We start from the raw sequence: 25,624 nt of genomic DNA on the forward strand, positions 1-25,624 counted from the left end.
ATTGTCGCATCTCTCACTATCTGCATCTGTCGTCGATACGTGCTTGCCAGTACTTTGCTGATTCCCTATTCTGAGACGACTGGAAGCTATTTCGAATGCCAAAGGGGTTCCTACGGCATGGTAGTGTTCTGTGATTATGGTGTTCCCATATTTTCGTCCACCCTCCGTATGACGGTGCTTTGTTGGCCTGCAATTCCACAACTAAACGTGGAATGTTACAGCGTCGCTCACCTGCAAATGCAGAAAGCGAAATACCGCACATTACTCCACTGTATCAACCGAGTGCGCCATGTTTACTTGGTTCCCCTAGAGGTGAGCTACAGTGCTGTGATGCTGAGCTTCAATGAGCACAACAACTCCAGATATATACCTGCAAACGCACAAAAATTTAATTTCCAAGTTATAGTTAAAACTCTTAAGAGGCATCGAGACTCCTTCTCGAAATTTATCAAGCTACAAAACCGTTTAACGCTGTAAAGCAGTGCAATATGTTTGAAATTCTTATGAAAATGTATATACACCGTAAGAAAAGACAGAGGACATGCGATACGAACGAGAATCAAGATATAAGAATAAGAATGGAAGAGGGAAGTGCTGGGATTATGACAAAAATGAGGCAGTGATTCACACTTTCTCTTCCGCTGTTGATCTTGTATAACGACATGGCACAGAAACGATTAAAAGACAGATTCAGGAGTGAGATTAAAAGCACCGAAGAATTATAGTATCTGTTGCATTAACTGAACAGTTTAATGAGCACAGGACATGGATTCACAGTAAAACAAATAAGATAGTATTCACAAGCAACAGAAATTAGATTAGCAACAAACTTAACTTCGAAACGGAAGGCATTGATGGAATAAACAGCGATAATAACCTAGCCGTTGAACGCCCATAGACTCCTCCATAACTGTGTAAATCAGGTTTGCATAATTTCGAGCGAAACTCAAAAAAATGGCCACAAATTAAAGAAAATTTTTTATGGGTCTCGTCTTTTTCAAACCTTTACTTAGGATACTAGCACAGCATAGTAGCTTATTACATAGCCAGACAAATATGTAAAATAATATCTATTGAATTAAAAAAAAGTGATTTGAGTCTCTCTTGCACCAAACAACTTTTTTTAAGAATTTGATTTCGAGTGAATAAATGAGAAACTATTAGCATTTTACAGGTCAATAATATAAGGGGTCTGAGAATTATGAAACAGGGGTACTGGCAATAAAGTCACATGTGAAAGGTTAAAATGAGGTTCATTGCGCTTCTCCTTCTGACGAACTGATTGCAGCATCCGTATCAGTTCTGTCATGAACCAATTTTTACAAATTTCATCTGAGGTTGTCATAAATACTAAGGTAAAGTAGGTATCAGTGATTTCCTTAGTGCGGGTTGAGTACATTCAAGGGCAAACTATTGATTTATGACCCTCTCACTTCCCGGTATGCTATTGTTCTGTTAACTGATTTATGACCCCCACACCACAGGACGTCCCACCCCCACCCCCACCCCTCACCCCCACCTCCCCACCCCTTCCAGATAAAAATGGCGGGAGATAGACTCACCCTGTGCTGGGGAGGAAGTATCTCATGACCCGAAATTCAAAGTAATGTCAGTAATATGTTGATTCATATTCTTTATTTAATCAATTTGCCCACAGTCCTGCTTCTCATGACATAATAATTGAAATCACAAAGGAATAGAATGAAGTGCAGTTTAGTAGCCACCACTGAGCCTCTCTCGTGCATTTGTCTGTTGGCTGGGTTTGCCATGATACATGAGAAATTCCTATCGAATCACTCCCCCCCCCCCCCCCCCCCCCCCACCTCTCTCTCTCTCTCTCTCTCTCTCTCTCTCTCTCTCTCTGTCTTTCCCTGCCCACTCTCTCTTTCTCTCTGTCTCTCTCACGTGTCTACATCCTGCACAGTGAGCATCAGTCCTGCGCCGCACTAAACCTTCTTTTGTCCTGAACAAAGTAGTAGATACCTAGTAAATCACCAGCTGTGGATGTCTTTGAAATATTTCCTCGCTCTGCTAGATTGATTGATTAATTAATTAAATCAACACCACTTGTGTGGGACAGTTTTTCCTTGCATTCTATTGCTGGAAACTAGGACTGGTATATTTGGCGGGATTCGAACCTGCAACTGTCCGGTTTCCAAACCCTTCATGATGTTTTTCTCTTGCCTTCTATTGGTGGACGCTGGCACAGTTGCCATAAGCAATCTGTGGAATGGCTCGATTGATGTGTGTGCTCGCATTGCCACTATTGGAAACAATAAACTGGTCAGTCGGGAATTTGACGCCTCGAAAGAAGCGGTACTGTATAAAATGATACTTGGAATTTCAGATTTCTACGTGAATTTACACCGCCGCGGTTGTGGAATTCCCGACCACTACACGTCTGCTAAGTGGATTTTGTAAAGCACTGTAGAATTTCAAAATTTGTTCTCTCAGATACACCAGGACGGAGGAGGAGGAGGAAGAGGATAGAATAGTAACAACAACAACTAGCACTACAATACAGAGTGCACTACAATGTATTGAGAAGCACTAAATCACTATCCTAGTAGTTTGCACCGCTAGATGCCTGAGATTGCTGAAAACACTGGTACATACCGCCCACTCAACTCCTAGGTGTCCACACGCAGATCACCCACAGCGTCATACACCGCCAACCTCAAAACTCAGTGACTGCAGAAAATTGCAGCCGCGACTGCAGCCAGAGTCGTGGACGTGCGTTTCTGCCAGAGTGCGCCATCCCAGCCGTGGAGGGCATCCAGGGATGATTGGAGTGGTAGGATTTCGGATGTTATCAATATATCCAGAGCCAACTTGTTGGCAATGGTCGAAACTGAATCGCACAATTTTCCACAGAGAGTACACGCATCATACGCAAGCACGGAGACAGCCCAATGCATACTGACTTCACTACACAGCTATCCATTGGGTGCCGTGGGGGCCGCAGCCAGGACTTGTCTCCGCAGATGCGAGCAAGAACCGGTTATTTGGCTGCTGGAACTTTACTTTGTACCCGCAGTTCGCGACGCCCAGCAGAGTCCTCCTAGGAAGCCAGCCACATATTTATCACTGTAATTAGAATTAAATATTACGATTGCAGTCCCATTCGACAATGACCAAAGCATCCGAAATACTTTCTCCTGACAGCTAACGATGTTCCATGTTAAAAACTATACAGGCTATATTAATTGGGGTATGGTATTGTTTCCGAATAAAGTGCTCTTCCACACAAATATGGCGACATTGAATATAGATGCTGAAACTTCTTGGCAGATTAAAACTGTGTGCCGGACCGAGACTCGAACTCGGGACCTTTGCCTTTCGCGGGCAAGTGCTCTACCAACTGAGCTACCCAAGCACGACTCACTCCCCGTCCTCACAGCTTTACTTCTGCCAGTACCTCGTCTCCTGCCTTCCAAACTTTACAGAAGCTCTCCTGGCGTGGTCCATCTTTGCAAACACGACACCATGTAGCGTAGTACAGACGGGTCCGACAACATGCCGAATGGACAGCGTCACGTTCTCTCACCGATGAGTGTCGCGTATGCCTTCAACCAGACAATCGTCGGAGATGTGTTTGGAAGCAACCTGGTCAGGCTGAACGCCTTAGACACACTGCCCAGCGAGTGCAGCAATGAGAAGTTCCCTGATGTTTTGGGGTGGCATTATGTGGGGCCGACATACGCCGCTGGTGGTCATGAAAGGTGCAGTAACGGCTGTACGATACGTGAATGCCATCCTCCGACCGATAGTTCAACCATATCGGCAGCATATTGGCGAGGCATTCGTCTTCGCGGACGACAATTCGCGCCCCCGCCGTGCACATCTTGTGACTGACTTCCTTCAGGATAACGACATCGCTCGACTAGAGTGGCCAGCATGCCTGGGATATATTTAAAAGGTCTGTTTATGACCCACCAACCTCTCTGAGTTATCTCCGCCGAATCGCCGTTGAGGAGTGGAACAATCTGGAAAAACAGTGCCTTGATGAACGTGTGGATAGTATCCACGACGAATACATCAATTCAAGAGGACGTGCTACTGGTGTACAGCAGTCTGGACCATCACCTCTGAAGGTCGCGCTGTATGGCGGTACAACATGCAATGTGTGGTTTTCATGAGAAATAAAAGGGGCGGAAGTGGTGTTTATGTTAATCTCTATTCCAATTATCTGTACAGGTTCCGGAAGTCTCGAAACCGAGGTGATGCAAAACTTTTTTTGTTGCGTGTAGATTTCCCATCGACGGACATGATTCATCACACATACATTGGAAGCCATCTGCTTAATGTGGTATGGAGAAGTTTGCTGTTAACGATTGCAGGTATATGACGCTTTAAGATGCACATAGAACAAGCAATCGCATACAAGTCGAACACAAGTTATACCATACAGCTGATGCATTCTGGGAGAATAAAAATGCATGATAAATGACCTACTCTTTCTTGAATGCATTGTCAATCTGCCATTAAATCATACTTTCTTATAACTCATCTGAACTAATTACTACATCTCCTTTCTTATCATCCTTTTACGCAGATCCATGTCAGTATACAGGCAGGTGGTCTCTTTTCCACCAAAGATTCAAAGACAGCAGTCTGCTTGTAAGCATCACTATTACCTCAGCAGACATACAGCAAATGTTGTTAACAACCATGCAGCAACTGTTCTCTAAAGTATTTGTTAGCTGACACGCCACGGTTGTGCCTGGTAGAGAGTACAGAGAAGCACAGAGTAAATACTGTTTGTTAGAGTTTAAAACACCTAAAGGCTTGCACAGAGTTAAACACATGATCCATTCGGTACTTGTATTTTGCAGTCCCTCAGCTGATAATACAATGCTCTTCACCTAAGGATGCTTTATAAATATTTATTAGGCTGTTGCCAATAACTTTCGGATCACACCTGGCCTTGTGATCCGACATATATAAATTTATTAGTCTACATTTTATGGTCATCCACGTTAAACAATCTGTTCCAATCATCTTATCGCTGACGACGAAAAATGGCTGTTTCCCTGATTCCCGGTGCTTCCATGTCGAGTTTGTCTTGTCTTCCTCTTACTGTCACATACTCTTCCATGCGTAAGAATGTTCCTTCACCAAGCAGACATGCAAGTACTCATTCATTTTAACTCAATCTCCCCACATTTTGTAGTATTTTCCCTCAATTTATGCTTTCCGACAATTTTCGTAATTTTACTGATTTTATGTCACTTCTGCTCACGTGATCATGACATCACTTCTCACTTCATATTCTAGAATTGCTTGTAAATGTAGCACGGTTGTCAAAATCTAGCGCAACTGCGCTGTTTTTCTGTGTGTAAGCGTGCCTGCATCGGTTTCATGTGAAGGGGATAAAAGATTTCACGTGAAAAATCGTGTCCAGTCATAAAGAAGACATGCGCGTAGATATTGAAATTTCAATGCGAGATTCCTCCCAGAGCCACAGCTGTGAAAAAGAGATGTTTCCGGTACATTGCTCATTCTCGAATTTCACCAGATAAGGACTGCAATCGTAATATTTAACTGTAATTACAGTGATAAATATGTGGCTGATTTCCTAGGGCAACTCTGCCGGCTGTCTGGGTGCGTGGCGGAGGTAGTCGCTGAATGGAATGAATTGACATTTCCGGCTTAAGACTATCGCGAGCGGTGGGTACAAAGAAAAGTTCTCGCTGGACAGCTAGTCGCTTCTTGCTCATAGTTGAGGGGACAAGTCTTGGCGGCGGCCCTCGCGACGACCTCTGGATAGCTGAATACTGAACTAATACTCAGTATGCGCCAGTCTGTCTCCGCGATCTCGTGTGCTGCATGTGTTCTCCGTGGAACATCGAGTGATGTAACACCGACCACTCCCAAGTGTTGGTGCTGGATACATTGATAACGGCTGAAACCCTATCACTCCAGTCATCCCCGGATGCCCTCCATGGCTGGGGTGGTGACCACGGGTGTGGCTGAGATCATGGCAGCAGTTTTTCCGGCCTATGCGTCATCATTTTATGCAGCACTGCTTCAAGTCGGGATGTCGAATTTCCGATTCGTCAGTTTATTGTTTCCAATAGTGGTAATGCGAGCACGCACATCAATCTGACTCCTCCTCAGAATTTCAGAGACATAGCATTCAGCTGAGCTGAAATTTGAAATTCTGAGCTATCCCCAACGTAATGGACTTCCTACCAAACGATTAACTGTGCAAGTATAAACCAAAAGGAGGCAAGGGAAAAAAATCCAGCTGCGAGATCGAGTCCCATCAAATATATCGGTCCTAATATTAACCAGTAGGATGCAAGAGAAAACTGTCCCACACAGAGGGTACAAATTTAATTAATTAGTCAATCAATTTGATAGAATGATGGAATGATGGTGTATTTCCAAGACATCCACAGCTGGGAGGGCAAAAGAGGGGTTACTGTGGCACACGACAGATGCTCGCAGTAGCCACTTTGGGGAGAGAGAGAGAGAGAGAGAGAGAGAGAGAGAGAGAGAGAGAGAGAGAGAGGGGGGGGAAAGAGAGAAGATTTCGACAGGATTTTCTCACGTATCAGTATCAAAGAGTTGCCGCCATCTGATGTTTTGCTCGGGGTCGCGAGATCAAAGTAGGCCGATATCCAGTCCGTGGTCTGTGATATTTAGTATCGTGATCTGTAATTAGGACGGTGGGTGTATTTCGACCTCCATGGTCGCGCCCGGACGACACACACACACGCGTGGGAGACCCTAAACTGCAGCTACTATACAACACTTCATTTCTTTCCTCTCATGTGGTAACAAAAACGTGTTTCATTCTATGTTATTTTTATTTTTTCTCTTGCGCACGTTCTAAACAATATTTCTACAAATTTCATTGTCCTATGATCACTCGTTTCCCATATGGGCCCTCTCAAGTAGCAAAAGTTTATTTACGACCAACCTGTACTTCTCGGCAAGCTGCAAGACACCTCTATATTTCTCAAATTTAACTGGAGAACCACTTTATAAAGTTTGTCCTCAGACAAAGTCAATGTAGCTGAGGGTTCCTGAATGACGAAACCATGATAGATAAGTTCTGGTAATTATACTGTACAGTGAACTGCATGCTTATGTTCAGTGGAGTGTTCAAAGAATTTTTATTGTCTTTAGTCGCTTTTATGTCGTCTCGGTGTTTCTACAGAGCTGTACCATGGGATGCAAGGAGAGGATGTTGGCTGGTGGTGGGTATCCTCGTTCAATAACACTAATTCCATGCAATTAATAACTGGGTTCTTTATTCATAAAGAACGTTTCCATGTGCTGTGGTACAAGCTCTCTTTTGCTGCTGAAGTCCCCTATGTCCACTGTAAGTCCTCTGCACTAGACGCTAAGTCTGAAGCTTCGTCTCGGAGACACGCTGGATGTCTCATGGCGTACAGGCTCGAACTAACTAGCTAACTGAAACGAACTAACTGACTAAACTGGTCCCCCGCTCCGCGGGGGCGATCCCAAATACTGGCGGCTGACAGGGCGTTGGCGGCCTTTTTCCAGCGAGTTTTGTCGTTGGCCTCTATCGATACCCTCGTAAACACTGGCGCCAGCGTACGCCAGCACAGTTTGTACTGTGGAATAATGGACTTCTCATTATCAACAGTTTCCATGTTAGACCTGTACAGCTTTTTTTACGTGGGATGGGATGACCAAAACTAGATCATGTGTGACATCAACCATAGTAACATTCTGTACAGAAAGACCTCTGTACATATACCTGCGTTGTGTCCTGCTTTCGCATGCCACAGTTAGATTACAGTTTGGTGCAATGACAAGACAAATCCTGGACGTATCTGATTCTTGATCCAAAGAGACCACGTCGACAAGTCCATTCCCTATGTTATTCTGAATCGGTCCCAGGTACGTCTTACTATTGCAAACATACCATCGAGCAATTATCAAATTATGCAATGGTAGTAAAAGCTCATTTTCAGTCAAAAATAGACGTTTCTGGTTATTGCAACAATGGCTCCAATTAGGAACAAAGGAAGCCTATTATTTTGACATTGTTGTTGTTGTGGTCTTCAGTCCTGAGACTGGTTTGATGCAGTTCTCCATGCTACTCTATCCTGTGCAAGCTTCTTCATCTCCCAGTACCTACTGCAACCTACATCCTTCTGAATCTGCTTAGTGTATTCATCTCTTGGTCTCCCTCTACGATTTTTACCCTCAATGCTGCCCTACAATACTAAATTGGTGATCCCTTGATGCCTCAGAACATGTCCTACCAACCGATCCGTTCTTCTAGTCAAGTTGTGCCACAAACTCCTCTTCTTAATTCTATTCAGTACCTCCTAATTAGTTATGTGATCTACCCATCTAATCTTCAGCATTCATCTGTATCACCACATTTCGAAAGCTTCTATTCTCTTCTTATCCAAACTATTTATCGTCCATGTTTCACTTCCATACATGGCTACACTCCATACAAATGCTTCCAGAAACGACTTCCTGACTCTTAAATATATACTCAATGTTAACAAATTTCTCTTCTTCAGAAATGCTTTCCTTGCCATTGCCAGTCTACATTTTATATTCTCTCTACTTCGACCATCATCAGTTATTTTGCTCCCCAAACAGCAAAACTCCTTTACTACTTTAAGTGCCTCATTTCCTAATCTAATTCCCTCAGCATCACCCGACTTAATTCGACTACATTCCATTATCCTCGTTTTGCTCTTGTTGATGTTCATCTTATATCCTCCTTTCAAGACACTGTCCATTCCGTTCAGCTGCTCTTCCAAGTCCTTTGCTGTCTCTGACAGAATTACAATGTCATCGGTGAACCTCAAAGTTTTAATTTCTTCTCCATGGATTTTAATACCTACTCCGATTTTTTCTTTTGTTTCCTTTACTGCTTGCTCAATATACAGATTGAATAACATCGGAGAGAGGCTACAACCCTGCCTCACTCCCTTCCCAACCACTGCTTCCCTTTCATAGCCCTCGACTCTTATAACTGCCATCTGCTTTCTGTACAAATTGTAAATAGCCTTTCGCTCCGTGTATTTTACCCCCGCCACCTTTAGTTTGACATAAAAGTCATGATTTGAGAAAAATTTTCTGAGCGTGATACGGAAGTGAATTAAGGTGTATGGGAAAACCAGAAAAGAAGAGAATCGATGCGTCCTAGGTGGGATGTCACAGAAGGATACTGAAGCAAGTGGACTGATAAGATAAGAAATGAGGAGGCCCTTAGCTGAACTTGTGTGAAATGAAATAACTAAGAAAGGGACAGGATGATACAACATGTAGTTAAGACTTAAGGGTAGAACTGTAATTGATCCAGGGGACGAAAATTGTAAGAGAAGGTAGACGTTAAAGAATATAAACATACGAGGGACGTTCAGTAACTAATGCAATACTTTCTTATGAAATCAGGTTGGCTTTTTTCTGGACTCCAATCACCATATTGTTCCCAACTCTTCTGGTTGTAAAAATCTACTGTGTAACATAATTTCCGTTCAGTGATGGCATATGCAGCGTTAACGGGAGTGCCCGTATGCCCGCATGGTTCCACTCCACTTGTGGATGCCGGAGCCAGCGTCCTACTGCATCAGTACGCACTGCTTCCCGCGGAGTGTGCCAAACAGATGGAAGTCGAAACGTGCGAAACCTGGGCTGTAGGGTGGACAAGAAAGAACAGTCCAGTGACCTTTTGTGAGCTCCTCTCGGGTGCACCGACTTGTGTGAGGCCTTGCATTGTCATGGAGAAGGAGAAGTTCGTTTGCATTTTTGTGGCGACGAATACTGTGAAGTCGCTTCTTCTGCTTCTTGAGGGCAGAATGAACCGTGAATTTACTTTCAAAACCTTTTCTTAAGAATTTACTTTATTTACTAGCGATTCATCAAGAACATTAACACATTTAATCACACTACGTCAGCGAGGAAGCAGTTCCCAGTGGGTAACTCATGAAAACAAATTAAATTTCTTTCAACAAATGGATATTTTAGTCCTAATAGCCCTTTTTTCTTTTATTGAAACAAATGGTTCAAATGGCTCTGAGCACTATGGGACTTAACTGCTGTGGTCATCAGTCCCCGAGAACTTAGAACTACTTAATCCTAACTAACCTACGGACAACACACACATCCATGCCCGAGGCAGGATTCGAACCTGCGACCGTAGCGGTCGCGCGGCTCCAGACTGTAGCGCCTAGAACCGCTCGGCCACTTCGGCCGGCTATTGAAACATTTAAAATTATAATCAGAAAGCACCCTCAAAATATCAAGTTACAATTCTATTCAGAGGCAGAAAGAACAAATATTGACAGTATGAGCTTTCGGGCTGAGAACTTTGCTGCTGCCTTTTGACACGGCCCTAGTCACGACCGCTCACAACAATCTCTGAAAGACTACACTGGTGCAAATCTGCAACACACCAGATTACTTTAAACTAAAAATTTTAACAACTCACACAAGCACATAAACTATGCACCCCGTAGGAGGGATGGAAATGGTACAAAACACTAGCATTAAAAAATATAACCTGCCATCGAAGGTGCAACTTGATTTTTTTTTAAACTCTTACGGTGGAAGGGTGGCAACTTTATATACTAAAATGACCATTTAAATAAAAACCCATGAAATGCAGTCTTACAGAAAATATACAAACATGCTCTACATTACACATAAACCGCCTCTCAAGATGATGGGCAAGATAAAATTTTATTTCAGGAATGCGGCCGTTACAGTTCAAGCAACAAATTCCTTAACACCGAATCCGACAAATATGGCAGAGGCAGCTATTAACGTATGGCAGATTGACAGGGAGATTACTGAATAACTCGAACCGCAGGCTGCTCTAACACGCCCCTACTTCACAAGGAAAAAACGGACCAACCAATTCATAAATAACCACCTTCCCGCGGGTGGGCAAACGGAGAAAACTGGTGGGACGACCCCAAAACAAAGCGGCTGGTGACCTCACCAAGCAAACAAGTAGATTTTAACAAGTAAATGAAACAATCACTTAACTTCTAATAAACTGCGATTTCTGGCGAAGACCTGGCGCAGCACCCCCAACGCTCTCTCGAACCGTCCGCTGCCAGCCGCTTCAATGGACGCAGGAAGGTGCGCCGATCTCCCGTCTCACGGCGTCGCAGCTCGCCCCGGCCAGCCCGATATCGTGGGTTGACTCCTGTTGCTCTCGTGTCGACCGCGAAGCCACTACCCCTCGCTATACGGCGCAGCCCACTGGACTCACGTGGCGACCTCACATGCGCCGACGCTCAAGACGGACAAGTCATCTGGTGTCTGCGCGAGCGACCAACCGATCGATCCAACTGCCAATGACCGTTGCCTGAACAAACTCGAGCAGACTGGCGGCCTAACAGATACTAGCACTCCGGACGACAGACAGACACTGACTGCCCCAACTGACCCGGCTGACCAACTGACCAGACTCGCCACCTAGCGAGCTCATAGCGCCCCTTAAATGCACGTGAACTGGCTACCTTTCCCCTTTCCCACCAAAGCGGCGACTGCCACAGCGGCGCCACCGCCAGAAACGGAGGGCGACTGCTTCACACTACGCGCTGTGGCGCGCTCTTCAAAACAGCAATTTTTTCCACGGCTCATAGCACAATACACTTCAGGGCTGATCGTAGCACTATGAGGGAGGACGTCAAACAGCAAACCACTCAGAGTTCCAGAAGACCGTCGACATGACGTTACCGATTGATCGAAGGTACGATTTTCAACTTTTTCTCTTGAGGAGAGGTTGTGTTGTGTGGTACCACTCCATGCATTGCATGTTTTGTTATCGGTTCGAAGTGACGAACCCATGTTTCATCCCCTGTGACAACGTTCGACAAAAATGTCCCACTATCAGCGTCGTAACGCGCAAGAAATTCCGCTCAGATCGACGTCCGCCCCTCGAAATGGTCTTCTGTTAGACGCCGAGGAAACCAGTAGGCACACACATTTGAGTACCCCGAGAGATTGACGAGTACCTCAGTACTATCAGCAGAGACGTCCAGCTGTGCAGCGAAGTCTCTGATTGTGACCCAACGATGACCTCTGCTGAGAGTGTCCGCACTGAGGCGTAGCGCCGTATACCGATCCTGCCTTGGAGGCGGTTAAGTGGGAGGTGTGTCTCACAGCTGGATAGTGACAGATGGTGACGCGAGACTGGACGTGCATGTATCAGCCGACAGAGGACAATATTGGATAGGACACTGTGATTTTGTTTCGATTGTGTCCACTAGAGTGCACTAAAGTAATAGAATATTTTTCATAAACTGTTCTAGTATTTTCATAAAGTGTTATCATGTCTTTTTGTGTATGTAAAATGTATTAAATGTGTTTTAGCAGTATTAATGATGCCTGACTGTGGTGTAAGATTAATATGAAGATAATTGTTTAACGAGTTATGAAGTGGGATTTAGTGTGCAAACATTTTGAAGAAAAAATGGTTCAAATGGTTCTGAGCACTATGGGACTTAACATCTTAGGTCATCAGTCCCCTAGAACTTAGAACTACTTAAACCTAACTAACCTAAGGACACCACACACATCCATGCCCGAGGCAGGATTCGAACCTGCGACCGTAGCAGTCCCGCGTTTCCGGACTGTAGCGCCTAGAACCGCACGGCCACAGCGGCCGGCTAACATTTTGAAGAAGTATGGATGTGGGCAGAGGGGATTTTTGTAGAACAGATTTGTAAAGTAAGTTTATGGTAAAGGGAAAGTTAATTCAGGTATAAATAACTTTATGCATAAACCAAACTTCAACATATTAGATAATTACGTCAGTAAAAAGTGTAGTCGTTAGTTTTACTACTTTGCGATTGGTTATTGACGAAAAGCGGGGACTGACGCGGGATAATGTTGTTTTGCTTTGGCTATTGAATAAACTGACCAAGGGTAAAGCAATATTCCTCGCGCGCCTTTCTATGCTGGTAGAGAAGACTTAGAGTATTCTAGAGACGAGTTGGAGCCTAGCCATGAAACAGTTCGGGCGTGTGTAGCAGTAGTTCCGAAGGAAATGATAAGTTGCCGGCTCTAGCAACGTTTCATACATCAAAAGTGTTGTAGCGTGACGGCATAATTATTCCGATGGGTGTGTAGAATTTTCGGAGTTTTTAAGTGAATTTTGTGACGAGAAAAGACATAAATTCCGCGTGGCGTATTGAGCAGGTTGGCGGCTAAAAACTGTGACTGCATTAGGTACCGACAGACTTAATATTTGGCGAGCATTCTCAATCAAAAACAATCCGTATTTTTGTAGCTATTACGTTTTCGAGAAATGTAACACCATAAACTTGCTACCGTGAGTGAAAGGGATTGTGAGTGACGGTGTTAAGACTAGCACGGGCTTGGCAGTGATACTTGTTTACCTAAGTTTCAGAATATATTAATTAAGGAGAAAATTTCCAACCTTTCATTTCGTGTGAAATCTTTCTCCCGTAACGTAGATTAGTGACTTTAATTGCAGCCTGGTTCACGTCCAAGTACAGTAGGTTTCGCTCGGCTTCCCTACTGATGATATGCTGAGACAATGTTCACAGGTAGGTGCAGGTTCGTCGTAAAGGGACGGAAGGAACCGCGCCGCCGCAGCACGTTGCAACACTGCAGGAGCCATAGCTGTGTGCGCCGGTCGGCACGCGGGAGGTAGGGCATATACCGCGACCTAGTTGCAATGGTGACTGGCGCCTCACCCAACAGCTCGTCGTGCTTTTGTACACTGCCAGCTCTCTGTAAATATACTGCAAGCGCCTATGAATATCTGCGATGCTCTGGTTTTCCGCCGAAAGAATGACAGCTCTCTGCTTGGAACGCAGCTCCCTTGCGACATCTTTTTGATGACTACGTAAAGTGCGGCCCCATGTTGTAGCTTAATGAAACTATAGGGACTGAGGCGGGAATATTCCACGATGTCCCGCAACAAATTCCGCACTTTTATATCTAAAATGTCCGAGGAAAGATGTATCGTATTACTTGTCGAACGCCCCTCGTACAACTTAGGATGTTGGAAGTATGTCCTAGCCTGTCATCAAATGGGCATGGATGTTTGTGATGTCCTTAGGTTAGTTAGGTTTAACTAGTTCTAAGTTCTAGGGGACTAATGACCTCAGCAGTTGAGTCCCATAGTGCTCAGAGCAATTTGAACCATTTTTTTGTCATCAAATCGGCAGAGAAGAGGATATCGAGTTGGGCCACATCCAACCAGCTAGGAGACTGATGCTGAGGCCTCCCTCATCCCACGACCAACGAATACTGTATGTACGATAATGATCGAAGCAGAACAAATGAATTAAAATTAGTGCTGCGACCGGGACTCGAACCGTTGTCTTCTTGCTTGGATTTTTTCCATTTTGTTCGTTGTTGATCGTTGTGTTTGTTCGTTGCGGACGTCACATGACATCCGGCCAAGTTTGTTTGTTGATCGTTTCACTCAGTTTTTTTTATTACAGAGGCCAACCCGCTCTCTGACCGAACACGCTGAGCTACCGTGCTGGCACCCCGCAACAAATTCCGCACTTTTATATCTAAAATGCCCGAGAAAAGATGCATCGTATTACTTGTCGAACGCCCCTCGTACAGCTGAGGATGTTGGGAGTATGTCCTAGCCTGTCATCAAATCGGCAGAGAAGAGGATATCGTGTTGGGCCACATCCTACCAGCTAGGAGACTGATGCTGAGGCCTCCCTCATCGTACGACCAACGAATACTGTATGTACGATAATGATCGAAGCAGAACAAATGAATTAAAATTAGTACTGCGACCGGGACTCGAACCGTTGTTTTCTTGCTTGCTAGGCAGAAATGCTAACCACTACTCCACCACAACACTATGACCAACATTGCTGCACGAACTACTCAAGTTGAATGCACAAACTTCAATTCATATCTTCCTCTTATTTTTCCTTACATTGTCACTACTGCCAGGGCTCTCCAGCATTGGATTAGCACCCCGGCGTTGGACGTAATGGGAAAATACTGTACCATGGGTGATCTTTTAGATCTTATATTTATCATAATAAATGAAAAGCACCAGTTTGCTTTTGCTCTACAATATTACTTTTATTGTTAACCGGTTTTCGGCTTACAAGACCATCTTCAGACATTTACTGAGTATTATCACCAAAGAAGTTAAATGTTAGCAAACAATATTGGAAGAGGAGTAACACATCTAGACTGAAGTAGAAACATGAAACTTTCAAGTCTCTTCTTTATCTACGATAATGATCGAAGCAGAAGAATTGACTTAAAATTTGTGCTGCGGCCGGAACTCAAACCTGCGTCTTCTTGTTTACTGCGCAGAAATACTAACCATTACACCACCACAGCAGTATGGTCAACATCGCTGCAGCAACTAGCCAAGTTGAGTGCTCTCCCCAACACTTGAGACTTGAAAGTCTCACGGATAAATATAATTATAAAAATACTGTTTTGTCCTCTGTAATAGTCAGTCCAAAGAAGGATACCGTGCCTGTGGTTTTATATTCTGAAATATATACCCCAGTAGTTTTCTTTCTTGGTCAGGAAGTTGTAATGAGTCTTTTCTGGGAGCGGTCCAAGAAGAGAGAGACAGAGACAGAGACACAGAGACAGATACTTAATCATCAAACGTGAGTGATATTACTACAAAAGATGCCAGCTCTTACATAGGCAGTCAGTATATACGAGATGAAGAAAGATAAGAATTTCCTGCAAAGATATCTGGAAAAGTTCATTCCCGTTCTGTAATGAATGGTCGTCCGACACCTTGTCGTTTCACCGTCCTTTAACCCCATTCGCATAGAATCTCAGGACAGTAGAAAGCAGAAAGATGACCAGCTTCGCCGTTTCCCAGCAATTTGTCGCCAGGCCATAACAACTCGCCCTTTGTCAAAGTCGATTATATTACCGGATTTGCCATTTGCGGCTCGTACCGTTTATAGAAGGATTCTTTGTTTCTATCTGCCTTGCTTACACACTTTGTACATTATTTTGAGATGGCGATGATTTACATCTTCTACAAACTTTTGAAAAATCGAGTATTGTCACACAGCTGTATATTACCACTTTATTTCATAAACGGTCTCCGTCATAAACAGTGCACTCTCAGGTATCTACATAGATTGAAAAGGTCAAAATAAAGCACAATGAGTAATTACAAAAACAGTAGTCGTCATTCATAATCTACCGGATACTTAACATTGTGACATAATCAGATGTATCACGGCCCATACCCACTATCGAATATAATGTCAACAACTAACATATCAAATCATCTTTAACCCATGAGCGCCGGCCGGAGTGGCCGAGGGGTTCTAGGCGCTACAGTTTGGAGCCGCGCGACCGCTACGGTCGCAGGTTCGAATCCTGCCTCGGGCATGGATGTGTGTGATGTCCTTAGGTTAGTTAGGTTTAAGTAGCTCTAAGTTCTAGGGGATTGATGACCTCAGAAGTTAAGCCCCATAGTGCTCAGAGCAATCTGAACCATTTTTTAACCCATGAGCACATATAACATACGATAGATAAGTGGTGAATAAACTGTGCTCCACGTTTATACCACGCTAATAACGCTTAGAAGCAAGGTTTTTTCGGAAGATACTTCCGACCAAAAAGCAATTTTAGTAGCCGGAGTCAAAGGCTTTTGTTAATCATGCCTTTTGCGTTATTTTTGTGATATTTCTATAGAAGAGAGACATAGTTCTCACAGATTTAGCTTCAAAATTATTTTAATACATCAAATTACTTTCATAAACATTTTAATCCCCTATTTCACAAACGTATAGGTTGAATTTCCAAAAACAGTGAAAAGCCTATTTCTTATCTTCAAACTGGGAAGTTAAATACAAATGTTCATAGATTTAAATTTAAACATGCTCATAATAAAATATTTCATAAAACATTTCATCTCCTATTTCACCCCCTTAATAGCTGAATTTCGAAAAACACTGAACACGTTTTTCCTTTTTTTTATTTTTTTAAAAAAAACTGAGCAGAAAAATATCGGTTTTCATAGACACAGCTTTGAAAATACCTTCATAGTTCTTTAATAACGATTATTGTCAGAAAAACCTCACTCACTTTTTGACCCTATTGGGGTTGAATTTCCAAAAACGTTGAAACACGTATTTATTTCTGACAGAGAACCCAAAGACCAAATTTCATATGTCTAGCTTCAAAAATGCCTTAATAGTGACAACCTCTCACCCTCTAATTCACCGCCTTAGGGGTATAATTTAGAAACCCCTACGGTACAAGATCAACACCCCCTCCAAATTTCAAGTTCCTATACTTAGCGGTACGGGCTGGGAAGTGATGAATCAGTCAGTCAGGGCATTGTTTTTTATAGTAGAGATTTCTTTAGTATTCTGTTAGATAAGAGGCGTACCATCTATCCGTTAAAAGCAGCGGACTCTCATGTACAAAGCAACATTGCAGAACTACCACTCCTGGAAGAAAGGATATTGCGGAGACATGGCTTAGCCACAGCCTGGGGGATGTTTCTAGAATTAAATATTCACTCTACAGCGGAGTGTGCGCTGAGGTTCGCAGGAGAGCTTCTGTGAAGATTGGAAGGTAGGAGACGAGGTACTGGCGGAATTAAAAAGCTGTGAGGACGGGGCATGCGTCGTGCTTGGGTAGCTCAGTTGGTAGAGCACTTGCCCGCGAAAGGCAAAGGTCCCGAGTTCTAGTCTCGGACCGGCATACAGTTTTAACCTGCCAGGAAGTTTCAATGTGTTAAATATTTGACGATAACGACGTAAGACGTTTATGGATCATCTGCTGGATGAGTATAGTCTGGATAATTTGTGCTCTGTTTTTAAGAAAAGCTTGGTCTGTTATCATCTGTCGGACATCTTGTTTTAATATGTCGATCCCTTCTCCGTTTCCGTAACATTAGTCTAGTGGTCTCTGACGAAGAAAACCAAAACGGGTTCCATTGCAGCATAGTAACGACTGTAAAACATTTGATTTTTTAAAAAAAATAATCTGCTAGTAACGTGAACAAATGAATCATATTAAAATTCACGAAAAAGTGCCCATGATATGCTGCATAGGAACACCCAATTTCTGGAGAGCCATAACGACACCCTAAGAAAACTACGAGTTTTTCGAGTAAAATCATAAAAGTTATGCACCCTAAACAACCCATTACCGATGAACGTGAAAACATCAGATCTGTAGAAAGACAAAAAGATTATCACGAAAATTCAGCTATTTTCCATTCTCAAGAAAAGTGCAAAACTCTTCTACCGATGCCTGAGGTTTTCTGAAGCACCGACCCTCAGACCTGCCTCTCACCCAACGGCGCCCCCCCTTTCATTCGAGCTGAGACACGGCTCCTTGCACTAGGACAGGTGCAAGACCCGCCTGAGGTAGGCGAAAGGGTGTACATATCACGAAAAATGCTTTACGATTTCTGTAATGATGATTTATTTTCAGAAAACTTTCCCTTCTACTTCAGCCCATTGAGGTTAAATTTCCAGAAATGCTGAAATACATATTTCTTTATTTCCTACCGAGAACGAAATACGATTTTTCGTAGGTCTGGCTTCAAAATTCCCTTAAAAGCGACGAATTTTCAAAAAACATTTCGTCTCCTATTTCATTCCCTTGTGGATGGAATTTCTAAAAATTTCCGCTTAAATGACGCTACAGTATAAGATCAACACCCTCTCGAAATTGAAAGTTTCTGCTCTGAGCGGTTTGGCCTGGGTGATGATATGTCAATGAATGAATCAGTCAGCCGGGACTTTGCCTTTTATCTATATATAAAAGAATGACATGTTGGTTTGTAACATGATGCTTCATACTGATTATGAGCTGTCATTCATCTGATTATGATATCACAATTTACGTACTCAATATGTTCTAAATGGAGGGTACTATAACACGACAGTTCTTGTAATTACCAATTGCCGTTTATTTTGGTTTTCTTGTTGTATATGGATACCTAAAAATGGCCTGTTTGTGACTAAAACTGGGTGTATAATAAAGTGACGAAACAGCTATGTGCCAAGTCATCATTTATAAAAGGTATATATATTCCACTTCTACATTACATGATTACTTGGCATATCAGACTTAAGTGCCTAGTAGAGCTTTCTTCGAACAACCTCAGACTAATTGTGTGATGTTCCACTCTCCAACAGCGCGTGGGAAAAAATGAACACTTAAATCTTTCAGTACCAGCTCTGATTACTCTTATTACATTACGATGATCATTTCTCTCTGTATGGACTGGCGACAATAAAATATTTTCAGAGTGGAAAGTTGGTAATTGAAAATTCGTGTAAAGATCTCGCCCCAACGATAAACGCCTTTGTTTTAATGATTGCCACACAAAGTCGCTTGCAATATCCGCGACACTCCGTCCTCTATTTGGCAATAATATAAAACGAACAGCCCTTATTTAGACGTTTTCGACGCCCTGCGGCAAACCTGTCTGATAAGAATCCCATACTGCTCAGCAATACTCTAACGGAGTACGGACAAGCATAGTGTAGGCATTCTCTTCAGTAAATCTGATGCATTTTCCAAGTTCTCTGCCAATACATCGCTACCACGTACCATTAACCGTCGTATCGTTTCTTGCTCAACTCGCAGAGCGGGTGAAAGCCACTGTCTCAAAGTCTCCGTACGAGTCCTAATTTCTCGTATCTTACCTGGCCCTTACACGAAATGTACACTGTCGAGAATTGAAACGTTGTGGAGTCGGCCTCAAATGCCCGTTCTCTAAATTTGCGCATTAGTGTCTCTCGAAAAGATCATCGTTTTCTCTCCACGGATTCCCATTTGAGTTTACGAAGCATCTCCGCAAACCTTGTGTGCTAGGTGAACCTACCGGTAACAAATCCAGCAGCCTGCCCCTGAACAGCTTCCTTGCCTTCCTTTAATCCGACCTCGTGGAGATTCCAAACACTTGAACAGTACTCAAGAATAGATCGCACTAGCGTTCTAGGCGCCGTCCCCTGGATCACCTACACTGTCCCAAAATTGTCGAGCATTCCACTTCGCCTTCTCTGCTACCAGACTGACTTGAACATTCCATTTCATATCGCTCTGCAACGTCACGCGTAGATATTTCAGCGATGTGACAGTACCCACCAGCACCCTACTAATGCTATATTCGGACGTTACAGGATTGCGCACAACAGTAGCAGGTGCCATAACGCGTTCTCTCGCGGATATATGTTCTCCCGTAAGCGCATCCACCTAATTCTGCACAAGTTTTTAACAAAAGGAAATACTGACATAGTTTCCCATCATATGTACTTCTGAAGATTTTATGCTATCACACTTAAAAAATTGTGAGTGTAGTTCTCTTATGTGCACAAATAGCTGCAAGTGATGCCATGATGTCTCTTATCTCTAAGAGAATGCATCATTCCTTTACTGGAGTTTGAAATGCGTGAAGTGTGTATATTGTGTGAAATTGATCTTCTTGTAAAATTTGGTCAGGGCTGCTACGCGTACGTGGGGGTGAGAAAAGTTATGGGATATCTCCTAACATCGAGTCGGCATAGTGCAGCAAGTCGACGTGACATAAATTGTCGCGAACTCAACAAGTCGTCGGAAGTCCTCTGCATCAATACTGCGCCATGCTGCGTCTGTAGGCATGGCGGGGCAGGATTCTGTGCACGGGAAGTGACCTCTCGCTTATGACCCACAAATGTTCAATGTTCATGTCGATAGATGTGGTTGGCCAAATCATCCGCTCGAATTGTTCAGAAGGTTCTTCAAATCAGTGCAAATATTTGTGTCCCAGTGACATGATGCATTATCATCAATAAAGTTCCATCGTTGTTTCGCAACATGACGACCATGAATCGCTGCAAATGATGTGCGCGTAGCCGAAAATTACCACATCCAGTCATCGGTTCAGCTGGACCAGCGGATCCAGTCCATTGCATGTAAACACAGTGCACGCTATAATGCAGCCACCACTAGCTCGCACAGTGCTTTGTTGACAACTTGGGTCTGTGGCTTCGTGGGGACTGCGACACACCCGAACCCTACCATCAACTCTTACCCAATTAAATCGCGACTCAACAGGCCACTGTTTTCCAGTCATCTAGGGTCCAACCAATATCGTCACGAGCGCAGGAGAGGCACTGCAGGCGATGTCGTTAGCAAAGGCACCCGTGTCGATCGCCTGCTGCCATAACCTAGGAATATCAAATTTCGCCGCACTGTCGTGACATACGTTTGTCGTACGTGCCACACTGATTTCAGCGGCTATTTCACGCAGTGTTGCTTGCCTGTTAGCACTGACAACCCTACACTAAACGCCGTTGCTCTCGGTCGTTAAGTGAAGGCCGTTGGCCATTGTGCTGTCTGTGGTGAGAGACAATGCCTAAAATTTGGTATTCTCAGCACACTATTGACACTTTGGATCCCGAAATATTGATTTCCGACATGAAATATTCCATGTGTCTAGCTCCAACGTCTGGTAATTCCTCTCATGTGGCCATAATCACGTTGGAAACCTTTTCACACGATTCACCTGAGTACAAATGACAGCTCCACCAATGCTCTGCCTTTTATACCTTGTGTACGCGATACTACTACCACCTGCATATGTGCATATCGCTATCCCATAAATCTTTTACCTCAGTGTGTAGTTTAGTAATCTCCATTTCTGTAAATTGGCGGTGAGAGGTATTCTGCTGCCTGTCCCCAGAGCCCGCAGAGCTAGAACGCCGCGTGGAGTCTTCACTGGAGCAGCTGGAGGAGCAAGTGGGCAGGCTGGCCGTGTCGCGCCTGGCGGCCTTCCTCACCGCCACGGAGTTCGGCCTCTGCGAGACGGAGCTGCTGGAGCTGCTGATGCCCACCACGGGCGGAGCGCTCAGCCTCGCCGCGGGCCACTTCAGCTTCAGCTCCATGTGTGCCGTGCGACGGCGCATGGGTGAGTAGCAGCGGGCCCACCGTGCTGCCGGCGTTGCCAGTTCAGCGCTCAGGCGGGGCACAGCGGAACTAGTGCCTGCGTACCTGCGGTTAGCCTGACAGAGCTGAACGACGTACATGGATTGGCGTAGCTGTCACTAGCAAGTCAGATTCAAATGGGGCACAGAACTTGTAGTAACCAGGTAGAGTCGAATGGGACACATGATGTGGCGTAGATGGCATTAACTAGGTGTGCATGCCATAGTATATATGCTGCTAGGCGGGCAGCCAAATGAGGCAAAAAAAGAGGTGTAGCTGCAGCTAACACGGGCAGTCAAATGGCGCACACAGTGTGGTGCATCTGCTACTAACAATCAGACTCAAACGGGACACACAGTGCGTTGTAGCTGCTGCTAGTGTCTTGTTCCATCATAGCTTCTGCTAGCCAGGGGCAAAGAGGCACATGAGTCAGTGTAGTTGTGGCTAACCAGAGTCCAAATTTGAACATGATGTAGCCAGTACTATCTAGGTCGAGTCAATCGGGGCAAATGACCGAGCATGGCTGCTGCTAACCAGGCAGAGTCAAATGGGGCACATAATTTGGCATGCAAGTGAAATAAATGGAACACACAATAAGGCATAGGTGCTACTCACCAGGCAAAGTCAAACGGGGACATGACAGGCTGAGAGCTTCTCACCATTAGTAGTGCATATTAGGCGAGTAGTACATATTAGGTTTGAACACACACTGTATGTAATTGTGTAATTTCTCACGGTAAATACTAAGTCTGTTCCCACTATCACACACTAGTATCTATTACTTCATACCCTTCCACGGCTGATGTCATTTTCAGTAAAACAATTTTGGGTATTGTGTGCGTCATTATAAACCACTAAAGCAGCTAAATCGCCGACATTTCGACCAACTTGCTGCGGTCCTCTTCAGGGTGGTGAACTGCATGGAAAAGGGCGACAGTAAGTCGGTTGAAACGTTGCCAATTTAGTTGCTTTAGCTTTTATAATGACATGGCCCAATACCCAAAATTATTCTATTCAAAACGTATGTATTATGTTTTATCACTAAGTCTGTTCTACACGTATTTGAGTTTATTGGTTGGTTCTGAGCACTGTGGGACTTAACATCTATGGTCATTAGTCCCCTAGAACTTAGAACTACTTAAACCTAACTAACCTAAGGACATCACACAACACCCAGTCATCACGAGGCAGAGAAAATCCCTGACCCCGCCGGGAATCGAACCCGGGAACCCGGGCAAGGGAAGCGAGAACGCTACCGCACGACCACGAGCTGCGGACTTGAGTTTATTAATATTATATTTACTCGGTTATGTAGTCCTTGTCCTCTACAAAATAATCTCTATCTCCTTGAATGAAATTCTCCCAGAGGCATTACCAGCAGAGTTGTTTACCCATTTAGTGTCCATAACGAATTTAACGATTTCACTTTCAATTCATCACTGATAAGGAAGAAGAAAGAAAAATTTTGTCGTTGATGAGGTAATTAAACATGGAGCATTATATGTAATTGGGAAACACTGGGAAAGAAAACAGCTATTACCTTTTAGAAAGGAACTGTCTCATCATTTACCTTAATCGATTTAGTGTGGCCATGTAACATCTGAATAGCTATGTGGAATTTGAACTGCTCTACTCCCAGGTGAGACTCCAGTGTCTTACCACAGCGTCATCTCATTCAGTGTCATGAGAGGCGTTCAAATTGATTTTGCAGCCTCCAGTATTGCAGAGAATACGTAATTGGAAGATGGAGTAGCATAGAATGTGTAGACGTGCCATGAGATGAGAGATTTCTACTTGGTTTTAAACATTCCACGTTCCTTCCACTACATGGCGTAGCAGTTCATTGTAAACTACCGATAGTGCATATGCATCACACACAACGATCAGAACACTGTACCCAACTCCTACATCTGATCAATGTAAGGGATCGGATTGACCAGGGCACCTGAAAATAGTGGTAGGATAATATGAGAGGTGTATGTACGGCCTTTAACTTGCTAGAAGAGTGGCACTGGCGAAATGATAACAGAATGGTCTACATGAAGTGTTTGAAGCCTACAACTCCCCCTTTTTCTAACACGTCAGATTTTTAACATTACCTTATCAAAAGATGTTGCCAATATTGTTGTGTTCTGCAAAGTCTGACTAACACATATACATGGTATTTCAGATAAGGTGTTTTTCTCTGTAACTGACAGAATAAAGAGTGAGAGGAATATGCTTTTAGATAAGTAACCGTAAGAAACGTTGGTATTCCTGTGGAGTTACGAAAATAGTTTATTTAGTTGTTTTTCAGAGTTACGTCAATGAGTTATTCATTAAATAGTATATTATTTCTTCTTTTATGCAGTTGATGTATTTAAATTGACTGCATACCAATCAATTTACGTCGAATTTCATTCAGTTCCGTTAGACAGCTATAAAACTTCCAAGTTTTCGGGGTCTTGTTTAACCGCCATTTAGAACTTGTTTGATCAGACATTATATGATATTCAAGTATAGTATTAACTAAACTTTTCGGTACACTTGGGACTATCACCCTTTCAATTTTCCTTGGAACAGAAAAAGAGCTTTCCATCTCTCCATCGCCCACCGGTAGCCAGAACCAGCCCTTACTCCAGTCATTAGCCCTGTCGTGGCTCTTTTATTGTGATGTAGATAAGGAGGGCACAGATAGACAAAACTCCAAGTGATTCGAGCCGTGAATGCTTTTTTAAGTCATATGTTGCAAGCAATTGGTTGTTCGATAAGTTTTAGTTCTTATGATCGTTTAGGATAGACGTCACTTTTACACGCTCCGTTTTCTTATGCAGTGTATTAGCCACTGGAATCCTCTACACCTATCCTCAATATAAAATGCACATCGTCAATCCATAACTGCAGCTGAAAATCTGAAGCGTATTATCTATACTACATAAAACTTCGTCCTTGTACATATACCCTTAAGTCATAAATTCTTAATAATCTCAGTATAATCGAAAACCATGCTATATTCAAGAGCAAATTCAAAGTTTCAACGTCGATATTTCCCAGTCGTCTTGCTCCTCTCTAACAGCGAACAAATTTCTCTGCCACACCCTCGGGACTACCCTTGCTTTCCTCATACCTCGTTCTGTTCCTTTCATCTGCTGTAGGTACTGCTCTTTCTGTTACTATTAACTTTCCCTATCATCTCTTGGACCAATTAATTTCTTCGTCCCGATTTGTTCTTTCAGTTTTGCTGCCACGATTTTCAGTTATTATATCATTACTCCCATCTGTCAGGAAGTTATATACTGAGGAAAGCATTTAACATAATGGGAGCAGTAATGACATTAGTTTGATAATTATATTTATTACTTTGTCTATTACTGTCATGTAACTCATGTACAAAGTGCGTTACAGTATATACTGTAAAGATAATGTCCAAGATTGCTTGGTTAGACCAAGAGAGATCCTGAAGACCAAATTTCACCAGATGAAACAAATAAAATACGCATCTCCTCAAGAGCAATGTTCTTCCACTACGTTGTTCATAATGTAGTTGAAATGAGATTCATACTGAACACTCGCAGTGTAAGTTTTATATTTTTAGCAGAGGATGTAATAAAGTTTTTGTCTAGATAACAATGTAAATCAATTATTTGCGCAGGGAACATTTGTAGAATGTTTAAGCTGCCGAACACAAAGGCATTGAAAGGGACACCTGCATTGAAAGGGACAACATTTCTGGGGAGGAAACCTGCGGTTTGACGTAAGC

At 43.4% G+C, this 25,624-nt stretch overlaps 1 protein-coding gene across 1 annotated transcript in view; it reads left to right on the forward strand.

The window, feature by feature from the left end:
- Positions 1–25,624, forward strand: part of LOC124712462 (protein qui-1) — a 1,341,285-nt gene that overhangs the window by 989,932 nt on the left and 325,729 nt on the right. Inside the window, exon 13 of the mRNA XM_047242758.1 lies at positions 21,644–21,868. Coding sequence (XP_047098714.1) covers positions 21,644–21,868 — 225 coding nt within the window. The remainder of the gene's footprint in view (positions 1–21,643; positions 21,869–25,624) is intronic.

This window comes from Schistocerca piceifrons, chromosome 8 (assembly GCF_021461385.2).
Source record: "Schistocerca piceifrons isolate TAMUIC-IGC-003096 chromosome 8, iqSchPice1.1, whole genome shotgun sequence".
NCBI classification, from domain to species: Eukaryota; Metazoa; Arthropoda; class Insecta; order Orthoptera; family Acrididae; genus Schistocerca; species Schistocerca piceifrons.